Source organism: Gadus macrocephalus, chromosome 14, assembly GCF_031168955.1.
Source record: "Gadus macrocephalus chromosome 14, ASM3116895v1".
Lineage (NCBI taxonomy): Eukaryota > Metazoa > Chordata > Actinopteri > Gadiformes > Gadidae > Gadus > Gadus macrocephalus.
Window position 1 is genome coordinate 21,343,213 of NC_082395.1, and position 27,709 is coordinate 21,370,921.

At 45.8% G+C, this 27,709-nt stretch overlaps 1 protein-coding gene across 1 annotated transcript; it reads left to right on the forward strand.

Annotated features, from left to right (window-relative positions):
- Positions 1-218: 218 nt before the first annotated feature.
- On the forward strand, positions 219-27,699 carry tent4b (terminal nucleotidyltransferase 4B). The gene is made up of 12 exons (XM_060071680.1): positions 219-1,168; positions 12,263-12,386; positions 15,594-15,640; positions 15,903-16,023; positions 16,525-16,632; positions 17,759-17,887; positions 19,491-19,704; positions 20,206-20,332; positions 21,798-21,901; positions 22,548-22,759; positions 23,411-23,572; positions 25,374-27,699. The coding sequence occupies exons 1-12, from the start codon at positions 597-599 to the stop codon at positions 25,518-25,520; spliced, it is 2,067 nt and encodes a 688-aa protein (XP_059927663.1). The 5' UTR covers positions 219-596; the 3' UTR covers positions 25,521-27,699.
- Positions 27,700-27,709: the final 10 nt, after the last annotated feature.

The following is a 27,709-nucleotide window of genomic DNA, read 5'->3' on the forward strand; positions in this document are numbered from 1 at the left end:
CACACTTGAGATTAGTTCGAGCATCATAATAAGATGATGGGTTAGGCATTTTGACATTTTGACATTTTAATGGATGCTAATCATAAGCTCTACATCAGAAGTCAACCCTTTACCAACCTGTAGGATTGCCTCTGAAAATATGAAATGACTAGCTCTTACGTAACCCCCCCCACTTTTTATTTTTTCTCTCTTACGTAACATCATTGTCTCCGCCCCTTTCATACCCCAGGTCCGCGCTTGCGTACTGAGGCTCCGTGCTCCGCCATTGAAGGGACCCGTGATCGGTGGAAAGGGTCAGAAGCGCTTCGGTAGGCAACGCTATCTTCGGTCTGACAATTTGAAGTTTAAGCGTGAGCTCGTTTTTTTAAACACACAGCTCAGCCTTCAGTCACATCTCTCTGTGGACGGTCTCAATTCACGGCGACCCGCGTAAGGTCCGAGGGAGCGCGTTATACCGCGTTCCGTAACGTAACGGACCTGCACAGCCCTTCAGCTATCAGACCGAAGCTAGGCTAGGCTAGGCTAGCCGGCTACCTGGCTAGCTTCACACGAGCTGAGCCTTCGCTCGGGGTGCTGTGCGCCCGCAGTGCCGTTTGATGGATCCGCGGATCGCCTGGTTGCAGCCAGAACAACGTGGACCCGCCAACAACCTGTGGATGCAGATCTGGGAGACAACACAAGGCCTGGGCTACCTGCATGTGAACAGCAACTACACCGCGGCTCCCCCTGCCACGCCGAGCCTGAAGGCGAACATCAACGCGGCGGCGGCGACGCCGGGCGACGCGCTCATCACCGGCAGACACGGGACTGTCAGCAGCAGCATCAGCAGCGGCCGGGAGGTCGGGAGTCAGGCGAGGATGTCTCACCCGATGAAGGACGGGGACATCTTGAAACAGCGGGACTTTATTCCGCTGGAGTCCAACAACAACCAGAATAATCGCGCCTCGGGGAGGGCAGGTGTCGTCGGGGGAGCGGGCCAACCGGGCACCGGGGGGGTCGCTCTGGGTGCAGGACACACCAACAAAAGGAAAAGGGACAATAAGGCCAGCACGTATGGATTCAATAGCAGCCTTTTGCACGCGGACGGCCCGGAGGTGTCACCCCCGGTGTCCACCGCATACACCGGGACTCCCTGGAAAGACAGGAACTACTCTGAAGGAATCATCGGGTAAGACATGGTCCGGGTTATTCTGGTGGTTAGGACCGTGTAACCACCACTGTTGAGTTGAGGATATAATGGGGGGCAACGTCCCATGTCTTCTGTCAATGGAGGAGAGTAGTGGGTTGTTTCTGTCCCGCAGTAGTGTCACCACATTGTCAACTTATTGACCTTCGTACCCCGAGGTCTGGGCAATTAGTCAGTATTTCAGTTCACCCCCCTTCGCTTTCAGGTTCCTGTATTGAAATTACCCTGACGATAGGCACATATTCGTGCGAGACTTGGAAATTAATGCGATTCTTTTTGCAGGACACTAAAATGTTGGATTTACTTTATTAGGTTATGCATGTAAGCCACATTTTTGTATTAAAGTGTCTAAATGTTTAAGACATGTAGTTCTGGATGAGCCAGGCCGAAGTTTAGTCGTACCTGGACCATGAGCGACAGCAGCAGGTGCACCATGACTTCCTGACCATGGATTCAGGGCATCGCCCTGTCAAAGTCAGAAAGCCATGCTCTCTAATAGAAAACCCTTCACACAATCACCATTCAATGAACCGCGATCCCTCGGTCATCGCTATACTAAGGTCGAGAATATGGGCACATAATGTTCCAACACGTACTGCCACGGGTATATTACTCAAGTAAACTCTTCAATGTCTCACGACATTGAAGAGTTTGAGAAGTCATTCTAGTGAAGAGTCATTCTTACAGAGCAAACTCTGTAAGAATGACTCACTCTGCCCTACATTCCCTGTTCAAAAACGTTAATATTGTAGAGGATGTTCCTTTCATGTTGTTAATTGCTCATAGACCTAAGATTAATTCTTTCCTAGACGAAATCTATGACTAGCTACAGTTAAGTGGACCGTTTTTTCGGGAGGGTTATTGCAGAGCTCCATGGCAAATGATTGACAATCTCAACAATGTCCTCTTTTCTGAACGATTTAGTTGCAAGCAAAAGTTGAGACGACCTAAGACTCTTCCTGATGAATAGGCATCCGATATGTGCTGCAGGAGGCCTCAGGTGGGTGGGGCGGTATTTAAAAAAAACTATTTTGGTATTTGAGGTGTGTGTAGTTTGTGTTTGCCTGACATGTGTAGGCAAGAATCCCAGCCCACAGCTGAGGCGTCCTGTGCTTATCCTCATTTATACTAATATGGAGGCAGTGTTTGTAAAAGGACATTCCTCAGTGATTAGGTCCTTCTTATTCCAGAACCTGAACACCAATTGGCCTGGATGTCTCGTCGCTACTCCTGTAACATTCGTTATGCTCTTTCCTCCACTGTTCAACCTCAAACTGAACTTTGCCATGCCTGTAACATGTGGCTTTAAAAGTACCGGTGTTTCGTAATGGTCCGATGCCTAAACGTCCCCCCATACATGCTGCGGTCAAAGTCCGACCTCTCTTTTGCTCCTTTGTCCCAGTCTCTCTCGTGTACAGGAGAATCAAGAGTTTGGTTCGTTCGGAGCCAGCGGGGTCTGGGCCAAAGTGGAAAGTGATTAGCATCCTAATGTATCCGTCTTTTTTCTCTCTGTGTGTGTGTGTGTGTGTGTGTGTGTGTGTGTGTGTGTGTGTGTGTGTGTGTGTGTGTGTGTGTGTGTGTGTGTGTGTGTGTGTGTGTGTGTGTGTGTGTGTGTGTGTGTGTGTGTGTGTGTGTGTGTGTGTGTGTGTGAGAGAAACGGCAGAGGACCTTAACCCACACACTCGTACGTAGCCATGGTGTCAGTTTTGTTAACTTGTACCGTCACTGTGACACACATATTTTAGAAGATAGCAGCCAGTGGAGTGAGGGGTGGGAGTGGGAGAGGACACGCGTTTTCAGCGAACTCTGTATTTGGAAGTTGCCTCGGTGATGCTGAGGGTCTCTGACGAGGTGTGGGCTCTGTTTTTTGTGATGGGGCCGGCCTACTCTTTAGAGAGTGTTGGAACATTCTGCAAGGGTTTAGAGATGTCCCTCTCTGGAAAAGGGCGTAGTGTTTACATGTTACATGCTGAGTACACCCATTAGGCCCAACCCTTCGCCCAGCCGGCCAAACAAACGCAGCATTCTGACGGAGCGAGAGAATCCCGAGCATTTCCTACTGTCAAGTGTCAAGAATATCCAAGAAACGTTCTCTTATTTTTTTATTAAAGAACCGTTCCTTTCAAAATCAAGGTTGAGGCTATGACGTTAGTATCTCATTCACGGAAAAGGTCAAGAAAGTAAATTCTTTGCAAATTTCAACTATGCGCTGTCTGACCTTTCGTAACCATCACGGCAAAAAATCGGTCTCCCAGTTTAGTTGCATTCTTTATTGACATACATTCTCTTTGACTTCCAAGTGTCTGCCTGTCGTTCCCACCTCCCTGTTCTCAAGCAGTATGCATGACTGGTCCAATCTGCCTGGTGTGAATTATTAAAAGCCGGTGTCACTGCATCAATCCTCATCCAGGGAAGCACCAGGACATGTGGGCTCTGGAAACGCGCGGCTACCCGCCCTCTTGCTAAGTGCCGTTGGCTCACACAGCTCTTGCTGAGTTATGATCGCTGTTCCCAGCATGTAGTGCGGTGTATGCCTGGGACCACCGCTCCACTCTTGTCATCCACTATGCCCCTGACACTTCTACCATCCCCCCATCCCCCTTTTAACTCCTCAGATAGGTCTATTTCATTGTGGTTCCTCTTGTCTATTTTTCAGGATGGCTCTGTGGTGAACCCAGGGCTGGTGTTGAGAACGGGGCTTTGTGGTGTAGGTGAAAATGGGCCCTTTTGTAAAGGCACTTGTGGGCAAGCTGCCTAATCTGCCTTCCCATGTGTAGTTAGGAATGTGTGTTGGCCCTCCCTCTCCCCTCCTCCTCTTCCTGTCCAATGGAAATCCTTCTAGAGCTCCCTTCTGATGTGGTCAGCAAGCCACACGCTACATTCACACACCAGTTATCATACAGCACTCAGATGTTTCCTCAGTTTGTTCTACACCTCTCTGAGAGGTCCCCCAGCTGTTTCTCAGGAGGTCAGCCTTAATGGTTTCCCTTTCCCTCTCACAATAATACAGGGGGGGAACAGATGTCCGCCCAATCGGTTGTGACCTGGGATGGCATTTGCTTTGTAATTGTTAAGTTCGTTTCGGACATCGTCGACTCGATATCTTCATCTAATGTCGTTAATAAGAACAAGTCTCTGGTTGTCAAGAAGAGGGATCTGTATCGGTACATGTCACCATAATGGGGTCCTTTCTGATTTGAATAGGGTGCTAATGCTCATTATGCCCAGCGCTTTCACAATAGGTGTTTCATCTCTTTCAGGAATTCTTGAGGGATCGTTAATTCTATATATATTTATTGGCAAAAAAAAGTGACAAACCAAAGTGTAGATCTAAAAATAATTATGGCAGAGCTTAATGATGGCATGCAAGGCTTATAGTAAAACCTCCCCTCTGGGATTGACAGGTAATCCTCATATTATGGATTATCGTTTCCTTAACATAATGACATAAAAAAGGAAAGAAACCGTACCAGCCTGTAATAATAGTAGATGAAACGGAAGTGACCACAGAACCCATAAACACAAACTGACTGGTGAGAGATCATGGCCCTCTCTATTTTATGGCATATTGTCGGAACGTTGTGTACTTTTTCATTGGTCAACACACCTCATCAGTTTTGTGTATTTTTTTAAGCAGACGGGCGCGTTGTTCTGGCCTGGTCGCAGCGGTTAGTTGTTGAAGAACTAGGTTAGGCTAGTCGCTGGCAATCGGTACCGGAGTGTCCATGTAACCGGAGCCTTTGGGTCAACCACAGATCAGATCATTCATTAAACATTGATGAATCAGACATCAACACCTGTGTGTGTGTGTGTGTGTGTGTGTGTGTGTGTGTGTGTGTGTGTGTGTGTGTGTGTGTGTGTGTGTGTGTGTGTGTGTGTGTGTGTGTGTGTGTGTGTGTGTGTGTGTGTGTGTGTGTGTGTGTGTGTGTGTGTGTGTGTGTGCGCGCGTGTCTTCATATTGTCTAGAGCGCTGTGTACAACTGATATCAAATGACGGCACACAATAACTATGGCATTCTGTGTTGCTGTTTGCAGAGCTGTTACATCCTGTCTCCTAATTCACTGAACGCTAAACAGAGAGCGTGTCATATTTTTATGCGTACCAGTTTGCTAGTGTAGCAAGGTGATAAATGGGTTATTGTGTTTCCGCACGAACATTAATTGAATCAGTTCTACTTGCGCCTGAAGCATGCATAACGTTTTTTTGGGGCACAATTGTAGTGTAGAAAACCACAAACATTTGTTGCATGTTGTGATCCCGTTTGTGTGTCATGACCATGCAGCAGTAGGTTCTCAGCTAGCGGCGACAGATGGCCCGTGTATACATGAAGGCCCTTCCAGCAGCACCACACCCAGCCAGGCTCCCGTTCTGCTCCTCTACCTCCACCAGCCCCTCTTCCATATCACCTCTCATGCTGAGGCAAACCCTCTTTTCCCTCCATCTGTCCTGCTCTTCAGGTGGAATCGCAGTTCACTCTCCATCGACCCACACCACACCCCTCTCCGGCCTTATAGGGTTTTTCATCAGTGGAATGAAGTTTAAGTGCTTAACCTTGGGGTGATAAACATAAATGATGTCTCTTTATCCACAGTCACATATGATTATGCAACATGTGCATGTTGCATGGCAGGTGGATTATCTGATAAAGCCTCCAAGAGTCTGTGTTCCCAGCCCTAAGCATGCGCTGAACTGTAATGAGACCTGCAGGGGGAGGGGCTTGCTCGTTGTTGTTGTTCTTGTCACACGGTGCAAGCTCCGCCCCGCTCGCTTGTCAAGCCCCATGGTACGAACCAGGGCTGGGCAGTTCTCTTTACTCTGAAATGAAACCAAGGCAGGGGAGAATTTCCCTGTGTTTTGAGTGTTACCTCCGGTCAGACTAGCCGTGCCTCTTTGTGTACTTGGGTTGTGATTTCCAACCTAATGTGGGTCATAAAAGGCTTCATGAAAGAAGTTAAACTAAGTGATAGACAATCTGCTCTGATAGTTTTTAGTTTGTTTTACATTTGGACTTGAGTCCTGTTGAGAGAACCTTATCCACAACAACATTGTTTCCAATCAGTGGTCACGATAGTGTGTGCGACACAGTATCAGTTAATTACTTTTATTATTGCCATAACAAACTTTGGCACTTCTGTTTTAGTGTCAGCAGGAAATGGTTTCCTTTCTCCATTGCTCCCTCTCTCTCTCATCGGCAGTCCTTCTCAGTCCTCGTCCCAAACCACCGCTGATGCACTCCAGTAGTAGTACCCGCCGGGCTCGCTCCCTCCCCCACGCCGAATCATAAACGAAACTCAGGCCCATTATTTATTTAGAAATGAAACCTAGACAGCGTCTGTCTGATTCCTAGGGAGACGGTCTGAGGTAACCGCCATCCGGTGTCTGCCTCTCGCACCGTTCCCCATGTTATTTAAGCGTCAGGCACCTCTTTTTTTTAATTTTTTTTAACTTATTTATGGAGCGCCAATACACAGGACTCAACAACACACCGTGTTGTTGAGTAGCCCCCCCCCCACCACCACTTGCACATAAAGTGCAAGTGTTTTAGTTTGACTAGTTTTACTGGCTCCATCGACGATTAACCACCACTTGCACATTGAGTGCAAGTGGTGGTTAAGCGTTGACGGAGCCAGTAAATAGTGACAGGTCTCTGCCAACCCTGGCACACCGTTCGGTTGACGTTTGTGATCCAGTCTGCTCTGCGGGTCGTAGCAGGTGGTTCTGCCGATGTCAGTAGGAGGAGGAGGAGGGCCGTGTGTCTTGAGACGGAGCCTGGTTGGTCGGCCCAGGGGCCAACTGGTGATTGGAGCTGTCGAGATCCAAGCTGGTACTGTTGCCAAGCAACGCAAACGTACATGAATTTCTTCTGGGAATAAGACACCAGCAACAACATAACTGTTTGTATGGACTTTAGGGCTTAATGATATATAATGACGTGCACAATCATTGCGTTATCTTTTTTCATTGTTGGGTCAAAAAGGTATTTGTAGCCGTCGGCTTTTTAGAGGTGTTGCTGCAACCTGGGTGTGACAGAAGTGATTTGTGGTTTATGGTACATAATTCTGAATTATTACTGTTTAATGCTGTAATTTCAGCATATATTACATTATTTTCGTTCTAGTTGGCGTGCCATTCACTTCATTGCCTTTGGGCGCATGACTGAAGACATTTATTCTACGTATACCAAAGATACCAGTATTCATTTATCACACTCAACCAGTTTCTTTGTAGATTTATGTTTGTCATTGAAGGCAATTTACTGTTACGTTCTCTGCATTTTGATTAAATAAATATATTATTATTAATTATTATTAATTAAATATATAACTGTACGTTCACACCAAAAGCTGTAAAAGATGCAAAATCGCCAAATGGCTCAAAACGAAACGCTGTCCAAAATATTTACAGCTCATATCACTCTTGCGTTTTCTCGCGTATGTTTACTGGGACCACCCACGCCGATGAGAGACATCTACATTCCGATTGGTTGGCGGTCATTTACAGCCGAAACGCTACTAGCTAATTTGCATAGAGTTGAGCTGTTTTCAACTCTCATTTACAGCTTTAAAGCTATCGCTCAAGCGTTTTATCGCTCCAATCGCTTTATCGCTCATGTCTAATAGAAAGTGAATGGGCGTTTATCGCTCAAAACGCTCTACAGCTTTTAGTGTGAACGCACAGTAATATTGTAGTGTCCACTCTACACTGTCTGAGGTTCGGTGTCACGATACACTCGGCTCATGAGACGAGGCACGATATTCGGTTCCCGAGAACGAGACGAGACGAGATTTTAAGAAAACTACAATGACAAAATATATGACTGGACCAACAGACTTTTATTTAACAGAGTTGCACATGCATTTTCAAATGTTTTATTATAACTCTTTACATGCATGAAATTTAAACTAAAACCAACATTTATAAAAGTTGAAGTAAAATAAATTAAATTAACTAATTCTCTTTTTTTCCAAGTGCAAACAATATTATGTGCACAACCAAATCAAAGTTCTACTCCTTCAATACAGAGTGCAAATAGTGCATACAGAGTCTGACCAAGTATGTGACTGACAACTTGGTATTGTCCGTGTCTTATCAGTCACTCTACTGCCATTCATCATTTCCGCCGGGTACCCAAAATGCTGCCAAACAAATGATTTAAAAGTGGCGGGGGCATCTTCGACAGTAATACGGGTATTTTCCGACGTCATTCTGGCTGCCTATGGCTGCTTCCCCTGCTTCCCCTGCTTCCCCTGCTTCCCCTCCTTCTCCTCCTCTTCTTCTTTTCCTTCTCCTTCGTTAGGTTCTGGCAGGCTAGACGTAGCAAAGGCGCATTACTGCCCCTACAGGCCACAAATAGAAGTTTGGATAGCTTACAAATCTCGCGAGACAGATTTTTAACACGACGGGTAATATCGTTGAGTTTAATCTCGTCAAACCCCTACGATTTTTGATGTTGATGTTGGCTGTTCATGACTAGGCATTAGAATTCTTCCACTCATGTGAATCTCAAATTCAATCTGCATTCCAAGACCTATTGTCACCAATGCTCGCATTCTCCTGGCCGGGCCATGGCCGAAACCACCCATTGGAATCATTCTAAAAATCCATACCAGTGTTTGCGATTTCTGTGTGTGGCTTCTTCACTACCTCTGAGGGGTAGAGGAAAATCAGAACAATAAGTTTTACCAGGAGCAATCCCGCAGGTGTATGAATGAGATTCTGAGTCGGTAGTGCAGACATATTGCCGAAGGGATAGTTAATATTGCCGCCTATGGCAGGAAATCTGACTGGGCTTATCTGGGGCAGAACATGGATATTACTGTTTTTTGTTTTCCATGACAGACGTACTCACTGGCCTGCCCGTTGGAGCAGTCTGGTCAGCCGGTCACTGACCTTAGCCCACGTTGTTTTCGTTTGTGTGTGTATGTGTGCCTGGCCAGTTTGAACTAGCCTATTTGTACATTCTCAAACGCGTCCCCATTCCCACTGTATTTATACAAAGAGCTGGCTGGTGTGGGGTCAGCCTATGTGGGCAGGACGACCTACTCCAAGGCCAACTGCTGCCCTGTTGATCCGGCCCTTAAACAGCACCGGGCCCCAGGCTTACATGTGAGGGGTCGTTCCTTTTTCCAGTAGGTTATTAAGAAGTTTTGTTAGAAAAAGTTTAAACCAGCGGTTAGGACTGGCACCTTTATTACAATCGATATGTTCAGATTCTTATAACTTTTAAAATAAACAACCGTTCTGAATTCTGTTTAACCCCTGGTAAATATTTTCTACGGTTATCTGCTACAACCGTCCATTTAGCAATGTGAATGAGGGGGCGTTTTCCGTTGCTGAACTATGTCCCTGTACCTTGAGAGGGCAAACATACGATTGCCTAAGAATTATTGGGGCCCAGGAAAACCAATGTTTCACCTCTAACCCATGGCTCTGGCAGTGGGCATGCTTTCGCCTGCAATTCACACAATGGCCCTGCTAATGGGACTGTATGGGCAGCTCACTCAATCTGCCGGACCACCAAGTCCATTTCTTTTGTTTGCCCAAGGTGGGTACATCGCACCGTCTACACTCTCTTTCAGTCGTACACGTGCATTAAAATCTCACGGCGGCCTATCCAGAATTGTGCAACACTGTCGGCCTTTGGAAGAGCTGTGTTTGAGCACTGGCTTCAGGGCAGCAGATGGTGGTTGGAGATTTATTGAGGACTATTTCCTTTGAACAATTCAACCTATTCTACTTCTGATCAATTCTCCACATGGGGGAATGCATGTCCGATTGCGAGGAGTGTTAATTTCCGCCGGGTACCCAAAATGCTGCCAAACAAATGATTTAAAAGTGGCGGGGGCATCTTCGACAGTAATACGGGTATTTTCCGACGTCATTCTGGCTGCCTATGGCTGCTTCCCCTGCTTCCCCTCCTTCTCCTCTTCTTCTTTTCCTTCTCCTTCGTTAGGTTCTGGCAGGCTAGACGTAGCAAAGGCGCATTACTGCCCCTACAGGCCACAAATAGAAGTTTGGATAGCTTACAAATCTCGTGAGACAGATTTTTAACACGACGGGTAATATCGTTGAGTTTAATCTCGTCACACCCCTACGATTTTTGATGTTGATGTTGGCTGTTCATGACTAGGCATTAGAATTCTTCCACTCATGTGAATCTCAAATTCAATCTGCATTCCAAGACCTATTGTCACCAATGCTCGCATTCTCCTGACCGGGCCATGGCCGAAACCACCCATTGGAATCATTCTAAAAATCCATACCAGTGTTTGCGATTTCTGTGTGTGGCTTCTTCACTACCTCTGAGGGGTAGAGGAAAATCAGAACAATAAGTTTTACCAGGAGCAATCCCGCAGGTGTATGAATGAGATTCTGAGTCGGTAGTGCAGACATATTGCCGAAGGGATAGTTAATATTGCCGCCTATGGCAGGAAATCTGACTGGGCTTATCTGGGGCAGAACATGGATATTACTGTTTTCTCCACATGGGGGAATGCATGTCCGATTGCGAGGAGTGTTAATGGCTAATGGAGGATCTGGCACTGCTGAATTTAAGTCATGAGATGCTTGGTTTCACCTGAAACAAGGTGTGTGTGTGTGTGTGTGTGTGTGTGTGTGTGTGTGTGTGTGTGTGTGTCAAATGTGATTGCTTGCGTGCTTAACTGTCCCAAGGGCCTTCGCATATACCAGGGCTCATTGATTGGTTCCACAGCTGGCAGAAGGATGAGTTGGGCCTTGCTTGGTCTGTCATCATTAAGCAGCATGGCGGCAATTAGTGGTGATTAAACTGCCTGGCAAAACTAAATACAAATGGACACTTGACAATTGGTCACGTGATTCATTTGAAACAGGTATTTCAAACGAGATGAAAAGCATGCTGTTCTCTTCTGCTAGAGGGGGGAATTCGAACAATGAGCCTGCATCCAATCTTCTCTTTTAACATAAAATCTATATCCTCCAGCCATTTTGACACACCACTCAGACTGCAAATTCCAGTGACTGGAAATACGGCCTAGCCAAGTGTTTATTCTTTCACCTTGTGTATGCGTGCTGTATATTATATGTGTACACAGGTCAAAGGGTGGCGTCGGTTTCAGGGATGCCATGGCTATTTCAGTACACCTCTCTGACGCCATGTTACCCTGGAGTGCATCCGGCAGTTATAACTAGAAACCCTAACCCTAAGATGCACCAGCATAAGCAACGGGGCTCTCGGCCCTGCCAGCTCTCTGTAGTTGAACTCTGGTCATCTTGGCACCTGCTTCCAAACTCAATACGCAATGGTGTTGCTTTCATCCCTCAATGGGAATTCCTTTATATTCAAGTGTAGGACTGCTGATAATCCTGGCTGATTTATATATTTTTTACATAAATGATTCCAGTCAATATCATTCAAAAATATGATATAATATTTCTGTATCTCTTGCTTCTGTGTTGTGACAGTTGCTTATTTGATACGTATTATGTATTCAAATGATTCTTGCACCTTTTGGGGGATATATATCCATTGTTAAATGAATGTAATGTATGAGTGCAGTAGAGGAATCAAACTCAAAACAGGTCATGTCACAGGTCGTAGGAGTAGCTGTAACAATTTTAACAGAAGTGTATAGTCAAGTCATATTTTTTTGAAGCTGGGGGATGTGCAGCATAATTTGAGAATAAACTCTCTTGGCCCTTTGTCCCGTTTAATCTACACAGGCTATACGTTTTTTGCGGTGCCTTGATCTGTATTCACACAGTTGGACAGATTTGAGTGGAAGTCCTTTGCGGTTCCTGACGTCTTGGTGTAACGTTTGCCGTCGGGGGGAGGAATGGAAGTAGGAACCTGACCTCAAGGCCCCGTGGCTGAGTTCACGCTCAGAGGGGAGCTTTGATGCTGATTTGCTCTCTATTCATGGTCTCGCACAGGGGATCGTTCTATGACCTCTGCCTCACTTCTGTACTTCCCACTTCTCCTGCTGGTTAAAGTCCTTCCACCCTTATGGAATATCTTGGCATTCAACCCCACATGAAGAGAGATATTTTGTCTATGATTGCAGTAAAATTGACTCTGGATGCTGTGTGCTCCGCAGGCTCCACGAGGAGATCAAGGACTTCTACGAGTACATCTCCCCACGACCGGAGGAAGAGAAGATGAGGCTGGAGGTGGTGGACCGCATCAAGGACGTCATCCACGACCTGTGGCCCAGTGCAGAGGTAAGAACCCGGGGACGTCGAGATGAAAGCCTGCCTAGCGTCTGCTGGATGCGCTGAGGCTGTGGGAGATGTCCTATCGTGTTCAGCTCAAACGTTCCGATTCTGACATTTTCTCCTGAAAAGCTGGAGTTAACAATCTGTGACTCACGTTTTATGGGCAGAGCAGCTAAAAAATGAGTGTGTTGGAGGTTGTAAAACGTGTGTCACGGGCTGCCTTCATCACCAATGTGCTTAAATGAATCGCTGGAGCGAGTGTTCAGGAAGACACTGTGTTTTTAAGTGTAGTGGTCGTATTAGACCGGGCTTTCCTGGCGAGGAACCCTATTGTACGGAGGGAGCGATCCTAGGATAAGCTACTTGAGGCCTTGGCACGGTCTGCTTGGACCTCACCCACACAGCTGGCTGCCTGGGATTTTTGCAGGATGCGTCAGACCCAGAACATTGAGCTCTCTCTCCGCACATTTATCAGGGTTGTTTGTTTTTCTTCGATCTTGGCGAGACGGACGCAGGAAATGTTTGGGCAGCATAGGGGTGTGATTGTTAATGACAGCCACCGCGTTGAGTCCTGTAATGTTTTTCTTGTTTAATGGAGACATTTTATTTACCAGTGCAGTGGTGGTGTGCTAATGGTGGTTGGGCCAGCGTGTCGTAATCACCACTGCTTTTGATCTACTTAAAAAGAAATCTATACTAAAGCAGCTTTTCTTTCTTTTATCTTCTCATACTCAAGTTCAGTCTTGCGTATAATCCAAAACAAAACATAAAAGACCTGTCTTAAGGTGTATCTTCCGTGCCATGAACTTTAACTCCCTATTGATTGATTTCTGCACCATAACTCGCTTCAGGGAGAATCCAAACAAAGGTGGTCATCACATTTCTGTTGTCGTCAGCCAGAGTAGGTGAAGCCTTGGGTCTTCTCCTTCCTCATCCTCCACATACTTTGCCTCTGAGCGCTCGTCCATATAAGCAATGTGACATTTCAGGGCTCCAGACTAACATCTTCAACTCTTCATCTGGTCGCAGCACATCATTCGCTGCTCTGTGGCCGTATTGGCATGTCTTTTGTCACGGACCAGCCATCTGTACGGCACATCGTAAGATTAAAAAAAAATATGAACTCACTTGCAGTAAACTGTAAAATGAATTAATTTTATTGCAGAGCTCGTCTTTTCTTTATATTAAACTGCCTGTGACTCTATCTCTTTCCTCACAAGCCAAATCTCGACATAAAATAATGACAGGCTGGTAATATACTCCAGCTATTGTTTCCCTTCTCCTGTCATCCAGAATACTGCGAGCGCTCTTATCTTGACGGGAGCATTGGTTCAACTCCACTGAACTTTGCACAGTGCCTAAACCACCTTTTTTGGCAGTATGTTTTAAGCACGGCCACTACCATCCATCATATTAAACACACGTAGACCTAAAACCCAACCTTCCCCCTATGTGTGTTGCCCTTCCTCCTACTATGCAACGCAACCCCACGTGATGCTCTATGTTTGCCCGGTGTGTGACCCGCTTCACACAAAGCCCGGTCCTTACCCAGTCAGACTCTGTCCAAAAATGGACCCGAAAGCCGCTGACTTCACCCACACAGCACTTACTTTTGATATTGTTGGCCGCAATACAACCATTTTGGTTGAGCCCGCTCGGACTACTTGTTGTTATATGGAAGGGTAGCACAGAATGTAGGCATCCATCTTCTGTTTGGTGATTCTTGTGAGTACAGAGATTGTTGGTTTTTATTAATTTTCCATTGAGGATGTAAGCAACAGACGAAATAAAACTCAAACTCCCAGAATCCCTTGTTTTCCTGCTAAGTTCCCAGGAGCACAGCAGCACCTCACCATACCTTGTTACTGTTGAACAGTAACAAGGAGTTCCACAGCTCTGAGTCAAAGCTGTCCGCCTTGCACGAAGGCTGGAGGCAGGCTGCTTTTTGATTCGCTAGCAGGCTGCCGATCAAGTGACCGGTTAGGCTGACCAGTGTTGTTTATAAGGCTGGTTAAGGCAAGGCCCAGGAGAAGGAGTTTCAAGGCCAATAGGCTTTCCACGGTGGCGCTATTCCTGGGCCGCCAGACTCTTCGTGTCTAGCTGGCCTCAGAGCCAGCATGGGTCAGGTTCAGGAGGATAGAAATGGCAGTTGTCTGTATATCCCTGTTGTCGCTAGAACCCATTATTAAAAAAAATATTTATCATCACATTTATAAAGGACAATAGAATGATGTTCATAATGAAAATTTATTTAAACTCAAAATAAATGAATCAATACATTTTGTTTTAATTACAATTCCATTATCCAACATGGGCAGGGCGCTGTCATCGACAGTGATATTGAATTACTTTACAAATCACTACATAAGCAAATACATAAGCAAATCAGGACTGTTTAAATTCTTTTACTATAATTATTCTTCCCGGGGCACACTACGCTACCTGCCAGGAGGCAGGTAGCGTAGTGTGTCGTGTGCGTGCCTGCGAGGCCATCGTATAAGCTGTTAAAGATCTGAAGACGCCAGCAAGCCAACCGACCAGTTCCAAGCATGGCAGCAGCTGGTGCCGCACAACCGCTTTGCGTGGGAACAGCGAACCATCAGCGGCCGCTTAGGCCTTCCTGCGCAGAGCGTCGTGACACCGTCTGTCACTCTGATGAGACGCCTGTCACATTGTCTGTTTTCCTTTACTGGCACAAGCACACTGCCTCATGTGTCATCGTGATTAGGGGGGGGAGGAAGATACAGAAAACATGCACGTGTTTATAAAAATATACAATAATGGCACGTGTTTGTAAGGGGTACGACGTGATTGTCAGGGGTACGACGTGGTTGTCAGGGGTAGGACTTGTTTGTAAGGGGTACCATTTCTGCAGTGCAGAAATTTGTTAGGTTTTCTCAATGGTGAAACTAAATAAAATAAATGGAATAAATAAGAAAATATATTTTAATTTTTATTTATTTTTTTTACATTATATTTTAATAATTAAATCGCAGCCTTTTGCGGTTATACAATCGCAGTGGCTGATATCGCGATTGCGATTCGATTAATCGTGCAGCACTAGTTTAAGGCGTGTGACTTGTTTGTTAGGGGTGCGGCTTGCATGCAGGCTTCTCTTGCACTTCATGTGGGCAATGTTTGAATGACTTTTAAATAATGCACGGCCGTGAATGTGATTTAGACGTCTAAATTGCGTTTGTGCTTCTGTTCCAGGTCCAAGTGTTTGGGAGCTTCAGCACCGGTCTCTATCTGCCAACGAGGTACGCTGTCTGACTGGTGGATCCCCACACCCCACACTAACCCACCTTCTAGGAATCCGGAACCTGGATTCCTAGAAAAGCTAGAGCCTCATCAAAGTGTGTGTGTGTGTGTGTGTCCGTGTGGGTGTGTGTGTCCGTGTGGGTGTGTGTCCGTGTGGGTGCGTTTTTGGGAGTGTGTGTGATTCTGTGCTCACAAAGGTTGTTGTTATCATGAGACGGGGCCGTTTTGACTGACGCCTCCTCTGACTCCGCCCCCTCACAGTGATATCGACCTGGTGGTCTTCGGGAAATGGGGGTCCCTGCCCCTGCGGACCCTGGAGGACGCCCTGCGCAGGTGCAACGTAGCGGACGAGAACTCCATCAAAGTGCTGGACAAGGCCACGGTACGACTGGCCGCGATCCCCCGACCCGGTGCCGCAGCGACGGCCGCCATTTTGGATTTAGTTCTTCTCTATTGTCTCGATAGGAAGGGGAGTTTTAGGAGAGATTGTCATTTGCTCTTAAACTGCGATACAACACGGTTCGACATATATCCAACTTCCGCTTGACCCCATTAGGATGGTGATTTCTCAATGAAATTGCCTGCAGAACAAGCAAGTGAAACGTCAGAGTCTAGATTGTTCTGTAGATCTGCGGCGCCCTTTGTCAGAAGAAGCTTCTCAGAAGATTTGTCACGGCAATTAGCCAATTACTGATTTAAACCTTGACTAAAAGCCCTTTGTTGCTTTGCTTTGGTTCTTCCGTCTGGGAAATGGTCTTGTATGTTTTCTACTAAGCTTGTTTTACGAATCTCTCCGAGGTGAATGTGTATTTTTGTTCTCATTCGATTTGCCGGTGAATGTGTTGGCGTGTCCTCTGATCTTCCACCTCTCCTGTCCTCCCAGGTCCCCATCATTAAACTGACGGACTCCTTGACCGAGGTCAAGGTAGACATCAGCTTCAACGTGCGCAGTGGGGTGAAAGCAGCCCAGCTCATAAAGGAATACAAAGAGGTACGCCCAGAGAGCTGCATGTGTGACATGAACATAGAATTGCAATTTTTTTGTATTCAAAGCACGGGTGATCATTGGAATGGATGTAAGGGGCCCTTGTGCCCTGATGAAGGAATGCCATGTCACAACTCCTCGTCGGTGGGTTATACCGTGTTGGCCTAAGCTGCACCCCACTCACACCTGAGTGAGAAAGCTTTTCTGGGAAAAGTGTGATGGAAAATCCACGGGATTTAGTCTTCAATAATTCAAGCTTTGGTTTCTTCAGTTTGTGCTATCCAGACACTTCATCTGTTAACTAGTGTTACCCAGTTCCCCTTTGTGGTTCACCTTTTACATTTGGAAACCGGTCACGAGGGAGAAGTGACCTTATCTACACGAGTGAAACTCTTTTATGTCAAAATTTCCCTCACATGATGCACGGACAATTGCATTGCGGCGAAGGGGCTGAAAGTGTTGAAAGGCTGTGTGAAACGGTATTCTTGGCGCATTCCGCTAGAGAAGAGACTGGTGTGTGCATGCAATTAAATAGGTACATTTACTGCAACTATTGTGTGCTTATTTGCATTTAGAACATCTAGTGAAGATGTAATATCGCAAAGAAATCGAACCAAACAATCAGTCACTCACTAAACTCCGGAAGACTGATCCCTGGAAAAGGAGAGTTTTGCCTTGTCGGTACATGTTGGCATTGCCCTTTATATTAAGTTGTTCATGTCAAAATGACATGAATCGCTGTCAGAACTAAAGGGTATGCATCAAGATTGATGCTCTTTTTTTATGAAGCAACACTCCGGTTGCTTCTAAAAGGGGCCCAGTTGTGAGTGTGATCAGATCAGCCATGTCAAAACCTGCCCTTCCCTGTGACTTGGTGACATCACACCTGGGAGTGTCGACCTAGATGTAGGCTGGAACAGACCAGTCTACCAGCATACCCAGTGCACTGTACCAACTGGTAGACTTATCTCCTAGGGCTCGTAATTGCGAACCACTCTCACACCTGGAGGGTTGGGTCCTTTTAACATACCTCTTTGAATCCCATCTTTTCACAAACGTGCAGTTCTGCTTTGGCCCACCGGAGGTCGCTGTCAACACTGAACGAGTGCCTGTCTTGTGTTTGCTCCTGCAGAAGTTCCCTGCCCTGCCTTACCTGGTGCTGGTGCTGAAGCAGTTCCTGCTGCAGAGGGATCTGAACGAGGTCTTCACCGGCGGGATCGGCTCCTACAGCGTGTTCCTCATGGCGGTCAGCTTCCTGCAGGTCAGACATGCACCCCTCGGTCCCCTGACTGCTCACGGTCTCTGCTGTTAACTCCACCGAGCAAAGGCATTGCAAGAAGGTGGGGAGTTTAAATACTGGCGGATTAAAGACCAGCAGCCGCATCACTGAACCACTCAGACGGTGGGAGATAACAAGGGAGAAAGCGTCCCCCATTGCAATAAACCGGTTTACGAGCGTCTCCGGCGACGTTTGGGAAATAGGCTTAACTTTCTATTTACAGTTCAAACCATTCTTCCTTTTCGGAAGCAATACAAAGCTTCGGTGAGCATTGTCAGCTGCTAACAATGGCAGTCAATTGCTTGATCCTATTCTTGCATTTCCATGCTCTGTTGTTTGTGTAGTGTCCATGCACAACTGGGGAGGATGAATTCTCCCAGGGTATTGTGTCCGGGCGGCCACATATTGACTGTGTTTAGTCAAGGTTTCATCCAGTATCCAAACACTCAAATCAAACACACCGCAGATCAACAGTGTGTCTAGATGAAAGATCAAAATCGTTTTTGGCAGTAGGGTAATCAAGGGAGGTGGCTTGCATTTTGCATTCGGACCATCAGTGCTTATCTGGAAACATCGCAGGTCCTGGCACGTACTCTACCCTGTGACTCATTCCGCTTTCTTTGACCTGCTCCTGTTTTTTCCGACCTTGATTACCTTCGAATTCATCGGTCGCTGCCAAGTGGTAATGAGCGTGTTGACTCCTGGCCTACCTTTTTCTGCGGGGATGTCATGATTTCCACAACCTCCACCTTCTCTATTTCCATGCTGTGTGTACTTAAGGCTTAGTTTTAATTTGAATGTCTCTTTGCATGCACCTCCAATACGGTGCTAGGGAATTTAGAGTCAATAGAACCAACAGAGTTCTACATAAGTGGCCTCTTTCTCTTCTCTTGCACATGACCACTCAAACACGCGTCTATGTTTGAATTTGGTAAGAAATCACCTTTATTTTAATCAATGACAACGTGTGTCAATGCACAGACGTTGAGAAGATCACAGGGGTGCATGTGGCTCAGGAGGTAGGTTGATAGTACGAGTGTCGTGGTGTCCCTGAGCAAGACACCTCACTAGGGCTGATTAATCAAATTTTGATCGCAATTTCGATTTTAGAGTCAAACGATCACAAAATTAAATCGTTTTTTCCTTTTTATTTATTTTTAAATGTTTTATAGAAAGGGCAGAACAGCTGGATACATACCTGTATATTATTTAAGATTGGAAAATTTTCTTTTTCCTCTTTTTAGAGGAATAATAAATTATTAAGAATAATAATCGGAGAGACATGCTGAATGAATACAACATGCTTTAAAACTCAAAAACAATCGTTTTTAAATAATCGTGATTTCATTATTGACCAAAAATAATCGTGATTAGGATTTTTCCCATAATCGGGCAGCCTTACACCTCACCCTAACTGCTCCCGACAAGCTAGCTGTCACCCTGCGTGGTTGACTCCGCCGTCGGTGTGTGAATGTGTGCATGAATGGGTGACTGTTAGGCAGTATCGTAAAGCGCCATTTCCCATTTAACACCCTGTGGTCCTCCACTCGCTGACATGTGCTTCTGTTGTCGCTCTGACCCCCAGCTCCACTACCGCGAGGACGTCCGGAGTCCCAACACCAACATCGGGGTCCTGCTCATCGAGTTCTTCGAGCTCTACGGCCGCAACTTCAACTACCTGAAGACGGGCATCCGGATCAAAGACGGCGGCTGCTACGTGGCCAAAGACGAGGTGCACAAGAACATGATGGACGGCTACCGGCCCTCCATGCTGTACATCGAGGACCCCCTGCAGCCAGGTAGGAGACGACTCCACACCCCCCTCGCTCTCTGGGCTTGAGTGGGAACTGTTCAGCCCTGCTTCACTGTGTTATCTTCGACAGAGGGGAGATGCTATGGGTCATATAACTGAATAGTAAAAGTCAAGAGTTAATTTATTGACCCTGCGTTCCAACACCCATGCTACCATAGTATTTAGTATGCCAGAAAAATAATTAGGAATTACCAATATATAGTATGGGAAATGCAAATATGAAGTAAAGCGAAAGTCGATGGGTGGCACTACGGAAGCTGATCAGTGACATCACCTGTAGTATCCCAATTGTATGCATACTATGTGCAACAGTACATACTTTGTAAGGGTAGCTGCAGTACAAGTACAAATAAAAAGTATTTGATTTGAATTGGAACGCAGCCTCAGTCTTCTCAGCCCTCTGATCTGAGGTTCATTCGTGGGGTTGAATTCACCGTACATGAACCTGGTGTCCCCCCCCCCTGACCGTGTCCCCTGCGTCCCGTAGACAACGACGTGGGCCGGAGCTCGTACGGCGCCATGCAGGTGAAGCAGGCCTTCGACTACGCCTACGTGGTCCTCAGCCACGCCATGTCGCCCATCGCCAAGTACTACCCCAACAACGAGTCGGAAAGGTGAGGATTCTCTCCCTCTTCTGCAGTGGTGCGGGGGTGGGGTGGAGCGGGGAGGGGGGGTTTAATCCTGTCAGAGTCCCAGGCTGGTGAGGTGGACTGATTCAGGCTATCCATGCTCCTGGACCTTTCTGTGGTTTATATAAATATAAGTTATATATATATAAGTTAATGTAACCTTTTTTCCTTCTCTTTTGTCAAATAATTATTAAGGGAGATGAGTTTAAGGTATACATTTGCCTTCAGGGTCATTTTGTGTTTACGTTTCCAATTTCTGTGTTTTTGGTGTTATGAAAAGGATCTGGGGTTGACTTCAGATCTGAATTGCAAGAACAATATTAAGTCGACGTCGTCTTTAACAGTTGAATCGTCATGTCGCCAAAAATGTGTTTAACAGCGGGAGAGAATCAGCTGAGTAAGAGGACACCGCATTGCTTGGCTCTAGAAGGAATAGCGTAGCTTGGTTCTAGGAGGTAAAGCCTCGGTTGGTTCTAGAAGAAAAAGCCTATAAATGACGCCATGCTTCTTTTGTGGGCGTTTGCTGTGTTATTTTTTGCCTTCAATTTATAACTTTATTGTTTGTTCGATAACCCCTTTGTGTACCAGTATTGGCACGATGCAATCAGTTTATTTTCCTAGTAGAGCACATTCTGAGCTGCCGGTCGAGAAGGTCACACAATGTCAGGGAAAAAATCGTCCAGAGTTTGCCAGCATTTTGAAAGCATTAAAGATGATTAAAAAACAACCTGCATACTGTCAACAGCAGCACTCGCCCGGTGAGAATGATCCTCTTTGTGGGTGTACGCTGCTCTGCTAAATTGAATGGCGCCACATGTGTTCTGTGTGCTGAAACTCAATGTTCACATGGGATTTTAATTTCTCATCTGTCAAACGCTGCTACGTTCTCTTTATCCGTGGGCTTCTGTCCTGATGGGATGGGATTTCTGTCTCCACAGAGACCCGACACCGTTTGATTTCAGAGATGTATTCCATTATTTGTGGTATATTATATTCGCCTGTATAGTAGCGTATACAAGGACAATCGTAGCCTATATTTTCTGTCAAATGAATGCAGATGGTGATCTGAACGGATGTATGTTGTAAAAATAAATTTTGTTTGTGGGGTAATTTAGCGGAGGCGCTGGGCCTTGCCTATAGACAGCTGTGGAAACCCTGATAGATCAGCTCATTATCGTCAAGTGTTAAAACGAACCAAAGGTCAAAAAAAGATATTGCAACATTGAGCTGCATACATTAAAAAAAGATAGGATACATAATTGGATGATCGGACGACAATGTACCCGGCCTGACCAATAAGATCCGACCATGCAAAATCGTCGTCGGGGACATCCTTCATAAAACCATATAGAAAGTTTTTCATATTGGGGGGGAAGTCTGTGTTTGTGATATGTCAGTTTAAGGGAGCCTGAACCCTAATGCCTTCTCCCCTCCGACCCCCCCCTCCCAGCATCCTGGGACGGATCATCCGAGTGACCCAGGAGGTGGACGACTACAGGGACTGGATCAGTAAACAGTGGGGCCGTCCGCCCCAGAGTGAACCCGCCAACAACCGTAGGTCCCACATCTGCTACCAATCAAACCACCAACCCTCATGTCATTACTAGAAAATAGGAGAGCGCCCTGGTGTAGAAGTGCTTTTTCATTCTGCTGCCCTCTGCTGGGAAAGCTTTTGAGGGTAGGAGGAACCGATCGCTGCTGTTTAGTTGAGCCTGTATAGAGCTTAGATTACACTGCAGGGTCCCTGTGGACTGCATCCGGTGTCTCCCTGGCACATTGCTCTGGTCGATGCCTTAGACGTTGCACATATTGTTATCGATCATACTGGGAACATAGGGTTCCAGTCCATCTGACATATTTGGAAAATTCCTGCAAAATGCATACAGTTCTTTGGTTTGTTTTAGTAAATGTTTCTGTTTTACATTTGTTTGTTGACCTAAATCCCATTTTTTTTATACATATATACATTTCTTTACTTGGTTTATTATTGTTGTGCACCAAACACCAAGACAAATCCTTGTACGTGGTAAACTGTCTGATGCTGGTAGTGATTCTGATGCTGGTAGTGATTCTGATGGTGGTAGTGATTCTGATGGTGGTAGTGATTCTGATGGTGGTAGTGATTCTGATGGTGGTAGTGATTCTGATGGTGATATTGTTTATGATTGTGACTTTGTTGTGATTGTGATCGTTGCCGTAGGAAACGATGTCATGCTGCTGGTGGAGCCCCAGCGGCTGGACGAGTGCAACAACAACGTCACAGAGGAGGAAGAGGAGGAGGAGGAGGAGGTGGTGGAGCTGCCGGACACGCCCGGCAGCAAGAGCTCCTCCAGCTCCTCGTCCCCGGCGCCCTCCATGTGCTCCTCGCCGCTCTGCATCTCCTCGTCCTCGTCCACCGTGTCCAGCGACGCGGTAAGTCCACATGCACACAGAGGGACACGCACACAGAGGGACACGCACACATACACACACAGGGGCACGCACGCATACACACACAGGGACATACAAGCACACGCGTGAACATGCACGCATGAACATGCTTAAAGGGGACCTATAAACGTTGTTATAATGATTGATAGTCATGTTTAACCATGCACAAAAAGATGTAGATTTTCGGGAAACTCTTCCTCTCATCTGGGCGCTTTCAGCATTCTCTGTCAACGCTCGGTTTCGTCCTTCTCCGCCCCCTCGCCCCCCTCCTGCCAACCCAACTCCGGTGTGATTGGTTACCTTCCTTGAAGCGCGCGTGCGGGCAGATTTGACCAGGCATATTGGGGCACTCTACGTAGATGATTTCCCGGAAATGTGAACAAGTGAATCGCAAACGTTGTCCCGAGTGTTTAGCGCTCTGCACAGCCACCCCAGACTGTCCGCAGGGAATACGTCGAAATGCATGCCCGTCATTATTTGACACTTTAGTATGGTTAAACATGACTATCAAATCATTATAACAACGTTTATAGGTCATAAAAGTCAAAAAAGCAAAATAGGTCCCCTTTAACTGAACAGAGTTCCCATGTTGCCCAAAAACGTCCTTAAAGGTTATTTTGTGTCCTTCTCAAGGACTCGGACGGCACACCGTGTAAAACGGCCAAGCAGCAGCAGCAGCAGCAGCAGTCCGGCCGCGGGTCCAAAGCCCACCGGGACTCAACGCCCAGCGTGGCCAGCAGCCGGACACAGGGCCAATCGGCCTGCACTCCCACCGGGGGCGGCAAGGGGGGCAAGGTAGGCACGCATGGAGCTCCTCCCCGGTCAGATCTGGCGATCTAACCGTATAACGTATATAATTTTTATAAAAATAGGACTTTATCCCTATCAATACCTTCTCAAAATATGTCTGGTTATAAGCGATTGTTCATTTTAGTTTTTTTGGGGGTTGTGCCACTGCGGTCATCTGATGCTGAAGAATAAGATCTTGGGTCAGCCAGTCAGCCAGGAGTGGGATGTGCCTGAGAACGAGGCATGAGCCTGAGATCAGGGGGGACCCTCTCATGGCTGCTGGCGCCACTACTGAGGTCATACTGGGAACAACTGTTGTACGACTGCAGTTATCAGAGTAGAGTAAGATGGAGGTTGGAGACCTCGATTTGTTCTTGACACACGCAACCTGCTGAAGGCTTGCTGCGTTTGTTGAAGGTTAAAAGCAGGATCAACGAATGACCTTTTGCTTAAATTGACCTTAAATCCTCTATCAAGAGGCCTGATCGATTATTCTTACCCTGGAATTAGCCCTACATTCGTGGCTTTATGGTCGATATGTGCGAAGAACTGAGGCCCTATACATATTGATTAAAGAGAGGTTTAAAGAGCTTCTTACGTGACTGTAAAAAACAGGTAATAAGCAAGGTAAAATTATTTCTAAAATTATATTGGGATAGATGTAGAATTCGGATAAATACAAGTCTATGGCTGTTCTCGAGCTGGCTTGGTGGCTCCAATTCCTGGAGAAACTGCTAGTCAGAATCACCCTTTCTGAGGCCAGCGATATAATGCTAATCCATGTACAATGCTGATTTAATAACTCCTTTATGTCTACAGGCCTAGCATACTAACAGTCATGAACAGCAAGCTTATGATCTGAAGGTCATAATTAAATGCTGGTCTATTACTCCAACATGCCTAGTAGCCTTATGCTGGATTTGTTAATGGGTTTATTATGTATGAAACAAGAATATAAGGAGAATATATTTGCACATCATTGCTTCCACCTGGAGAGAGCATTGCAGCCCCTGGCACGAAACACATTATAAGATGCTCTCCCATACTGTTTTGCTAAAAGAAAATGTCCAAAACCCTAGTCAAGCTCATTCTCTTGAGTCCAAAGTAAATTGACCATCTTATTCAGACGGACATGATTGTGTCTTGGTTGGTGTCTGAGTAAAGTCCGCTCAAAGTGAAGTTGCTTCCATGTAATTCCATTGTAATCCCACTGACTTTTTGCGGGAAAGCTTTCATGCTAATCCTGACCTATAGAGATTCATAGGCTGCACAAACGGGCTTCTATTGTGACTGCAGCACCAGTTGAATATATATGATCTATAATCAACAATTAATCAATATATACAGTCATCATCTCTCTATGTTGGGTTGAGGCAATGTCATTCCAATTCATCAATGTTTCTCCATAGTAGAAGAACGCAGAGCCGACCGAGATCAGTTTGCGTGATGTAGGGCTGTGAGATGAATCAAAATGTTGATTTCGATTTTTGGGTCAAACGATCTCCAAACTAATATAATCAAGTTCAAATGTATTTTATTTTTTATAAATTTGAATACATATGAATTGAATGAAATTTCTTATTTTCTGTTTTAACATTTTGTGTGTTTTAAGGGGGGATTTTTCAAGTTCTGTTACAAAGTGGTTTTTTTTGGAGAGAAATGCTGAAGAAAAGCATGTTGTAATCGTGACTTCAATATTGACCAAAATAATTGTGATTCAGGGATATATTCCCATAAGCAAGCAGCCCTAGCAGGAAGGTGTGTGTGTCCCAGTTCTGAACCGCCTCTCTGCCTGTTCCCTCCTCAGACCCGGCCGCCCCGCTCTCATAAGGCCGACCAGCAGAGCTCGTCCTCAGGGGGGAAGAGCCATCAGGGCAACAAGCCACACCACCAGGGCAACGGCAAGAAGAGGAAAAATGTGAGGGAGTCCACCCAGGAGGACCCTTGCAGATAGTGGGTGGCCGCGGCGTGCCCGTGCTCCCCCCTCTGCTAAGGACCCCAGGGACGGGACTCGTCCTACTTCTGCTGCCAGACTCCAGCCTTGGGAGGCTCTTGGTGTAGAATCTCTGTCTTACACTCAAGATTTTTTTGCCGGGCACACGCAAGCGTTTTATAGCAGGAACAAAAAAAAGAACAAAAAAATAAATAATTATAGGAAATGGGGCTTCGGTTCTTGGACCCGGATTGAATCATGAAGGATATTTGCGTGTTAGCCGCTGTCATCAGGCTTCTCGTGGAGGGGTTTCTACCCCGCCGGCGGCGCTCACTGGAACTGTCTTATTGCCCCCTTGTGTACGGGAGGACAAATGGCAGGTGTCGAGGGTCTGCCATGGAGTACAAAGCCTGGGGCTGGAGGCAACACCGCTTCTCAGCGAGAACGATACATTTACAAATTGATGGAAAAGACTAAAAATGTTGAAGAACGGGAGGAAACCCAAACAAAAAAAATGTACACTGATTTCCTTTTTTTATGGTGACCCTTAAAAAATGCAATCCATTACGAGTGAGGAAATAACTTATGCATGACAGTTCTCTTTTGCTGGTGGTTGGTCTGTTTTTTGTTATGTCTCGACAGATTATACAGAGATTTTTACAAAAAAAATACATAAAAAGGTTAAAAATGCCATTGCAAAAAAAAAAACGGACAAAACCAAAAAAAACAATCATAAATTGTTTCCTATTCTCTTTTTACCAGATATAACAGTTTGAGACGTGTAGACGTGTACTTTCCCCTCCTAGCTGTTCTTTATGGGAGGCCAAGGAGCTGGGTTCTGGGACTCATTGCCAACATACATCATCAGCATCAGTCTACTCACTCCGAGCACGGTGGCGCTAGCGATTAGCCTACTGAACACCTACTGAATACATGTCCCTACGGATGGCTGGATGGAGATTAATCCTGTGTACCGATAGCACAGCCGTGCTAGTTAAGAGCCTAGAGTATAGGCATAAATTAGTAAGGGGGTGACGATGGTTTTTATGGCAAAAATCAAATCCTACACTTGAAGAAAAGAAAACCCACTCTTGTTAGCGATCAATCTGTAGGAGGTCATTCGTTGGCTTAGTGATTTACCTTCTACAAAAATCATTTTATTTCTTAAATTTATTTATTTTTTTATTATATGGACATAGTATGGATAAGATGTGTATTAACTTTGGAGCCTGTATCTTTTGTGTCCTTATGTTTAGTTAGGAAGAGATATTGGGGGGGGAAATACAATTTATCAGGTACAGTTAAAATGTCACGGTTATGTCATTTCATTGCCTTTTTTTCTTTCGGTAATAGTTGAGTGACCAAGTTACCTAGAAATTATATGAGACCATTTTTGCAAGTCGGAAAGTGTAATGTGTTACATGGCTGGGGTGTTTAGTTCAAAGGGAGTTTCGATTATAATTTTTTTGTTTTTTGTTTATTGAAATTAATCCCGCCTTGGGGGACCCCCTGATGTTTTGCAGTTCTGCAAGTAACCTGTAGATGGGGCTATCGCTCAAGTCTTGTCCTTACAGAGTTTGCGCTCGTATACTGCATTTGGACGGCCCCCCACCTATGGGTGACTTGAAGGAATAGCCCACTATCAATTGAAAACCACATGTAGAACACCCGGTCAGTGACATGCTTGCATTGGGAAATATCGAATAAGCACACGGCAGCCGCTTGGATGTTTTTTTCCAACACCAAACGCAACAGCTCTCTACCACACACAGATTACCAGCAATAACATTTCTGCAGTCACTTGACCCTCAACACTATTTAACGTCCGCCACAACCCATGATGATATTAAAAGAGCGCGGCCCTTGCAGAAACACAACCGCTACAGTTTGAATCACAACTCCAAACATTTTAAGCGTTTTTTGATAGGACGACTCTAGTCCAAGTGAATAAATCTACGTGTTTGATGTTGAACCATTCATTGATGTCGCCCGTCGCATTTCCAGACGCCTTCTCCAAATGCAGTATATAAGTGCTTGTCTGAAAACGGCGGACAACAGAATGTAAACGTGTCAGTAGTGCCATCGGAATGTCCATCGACCCTCCTCACTGCAGGTTCTTTTCACTAAACTGTGCTCATCCCAAACGTCATTTCTCTGCAGCTATTACAGTACATGCAATAAAAACCACAGTACAACTAAACAGTCCGAAG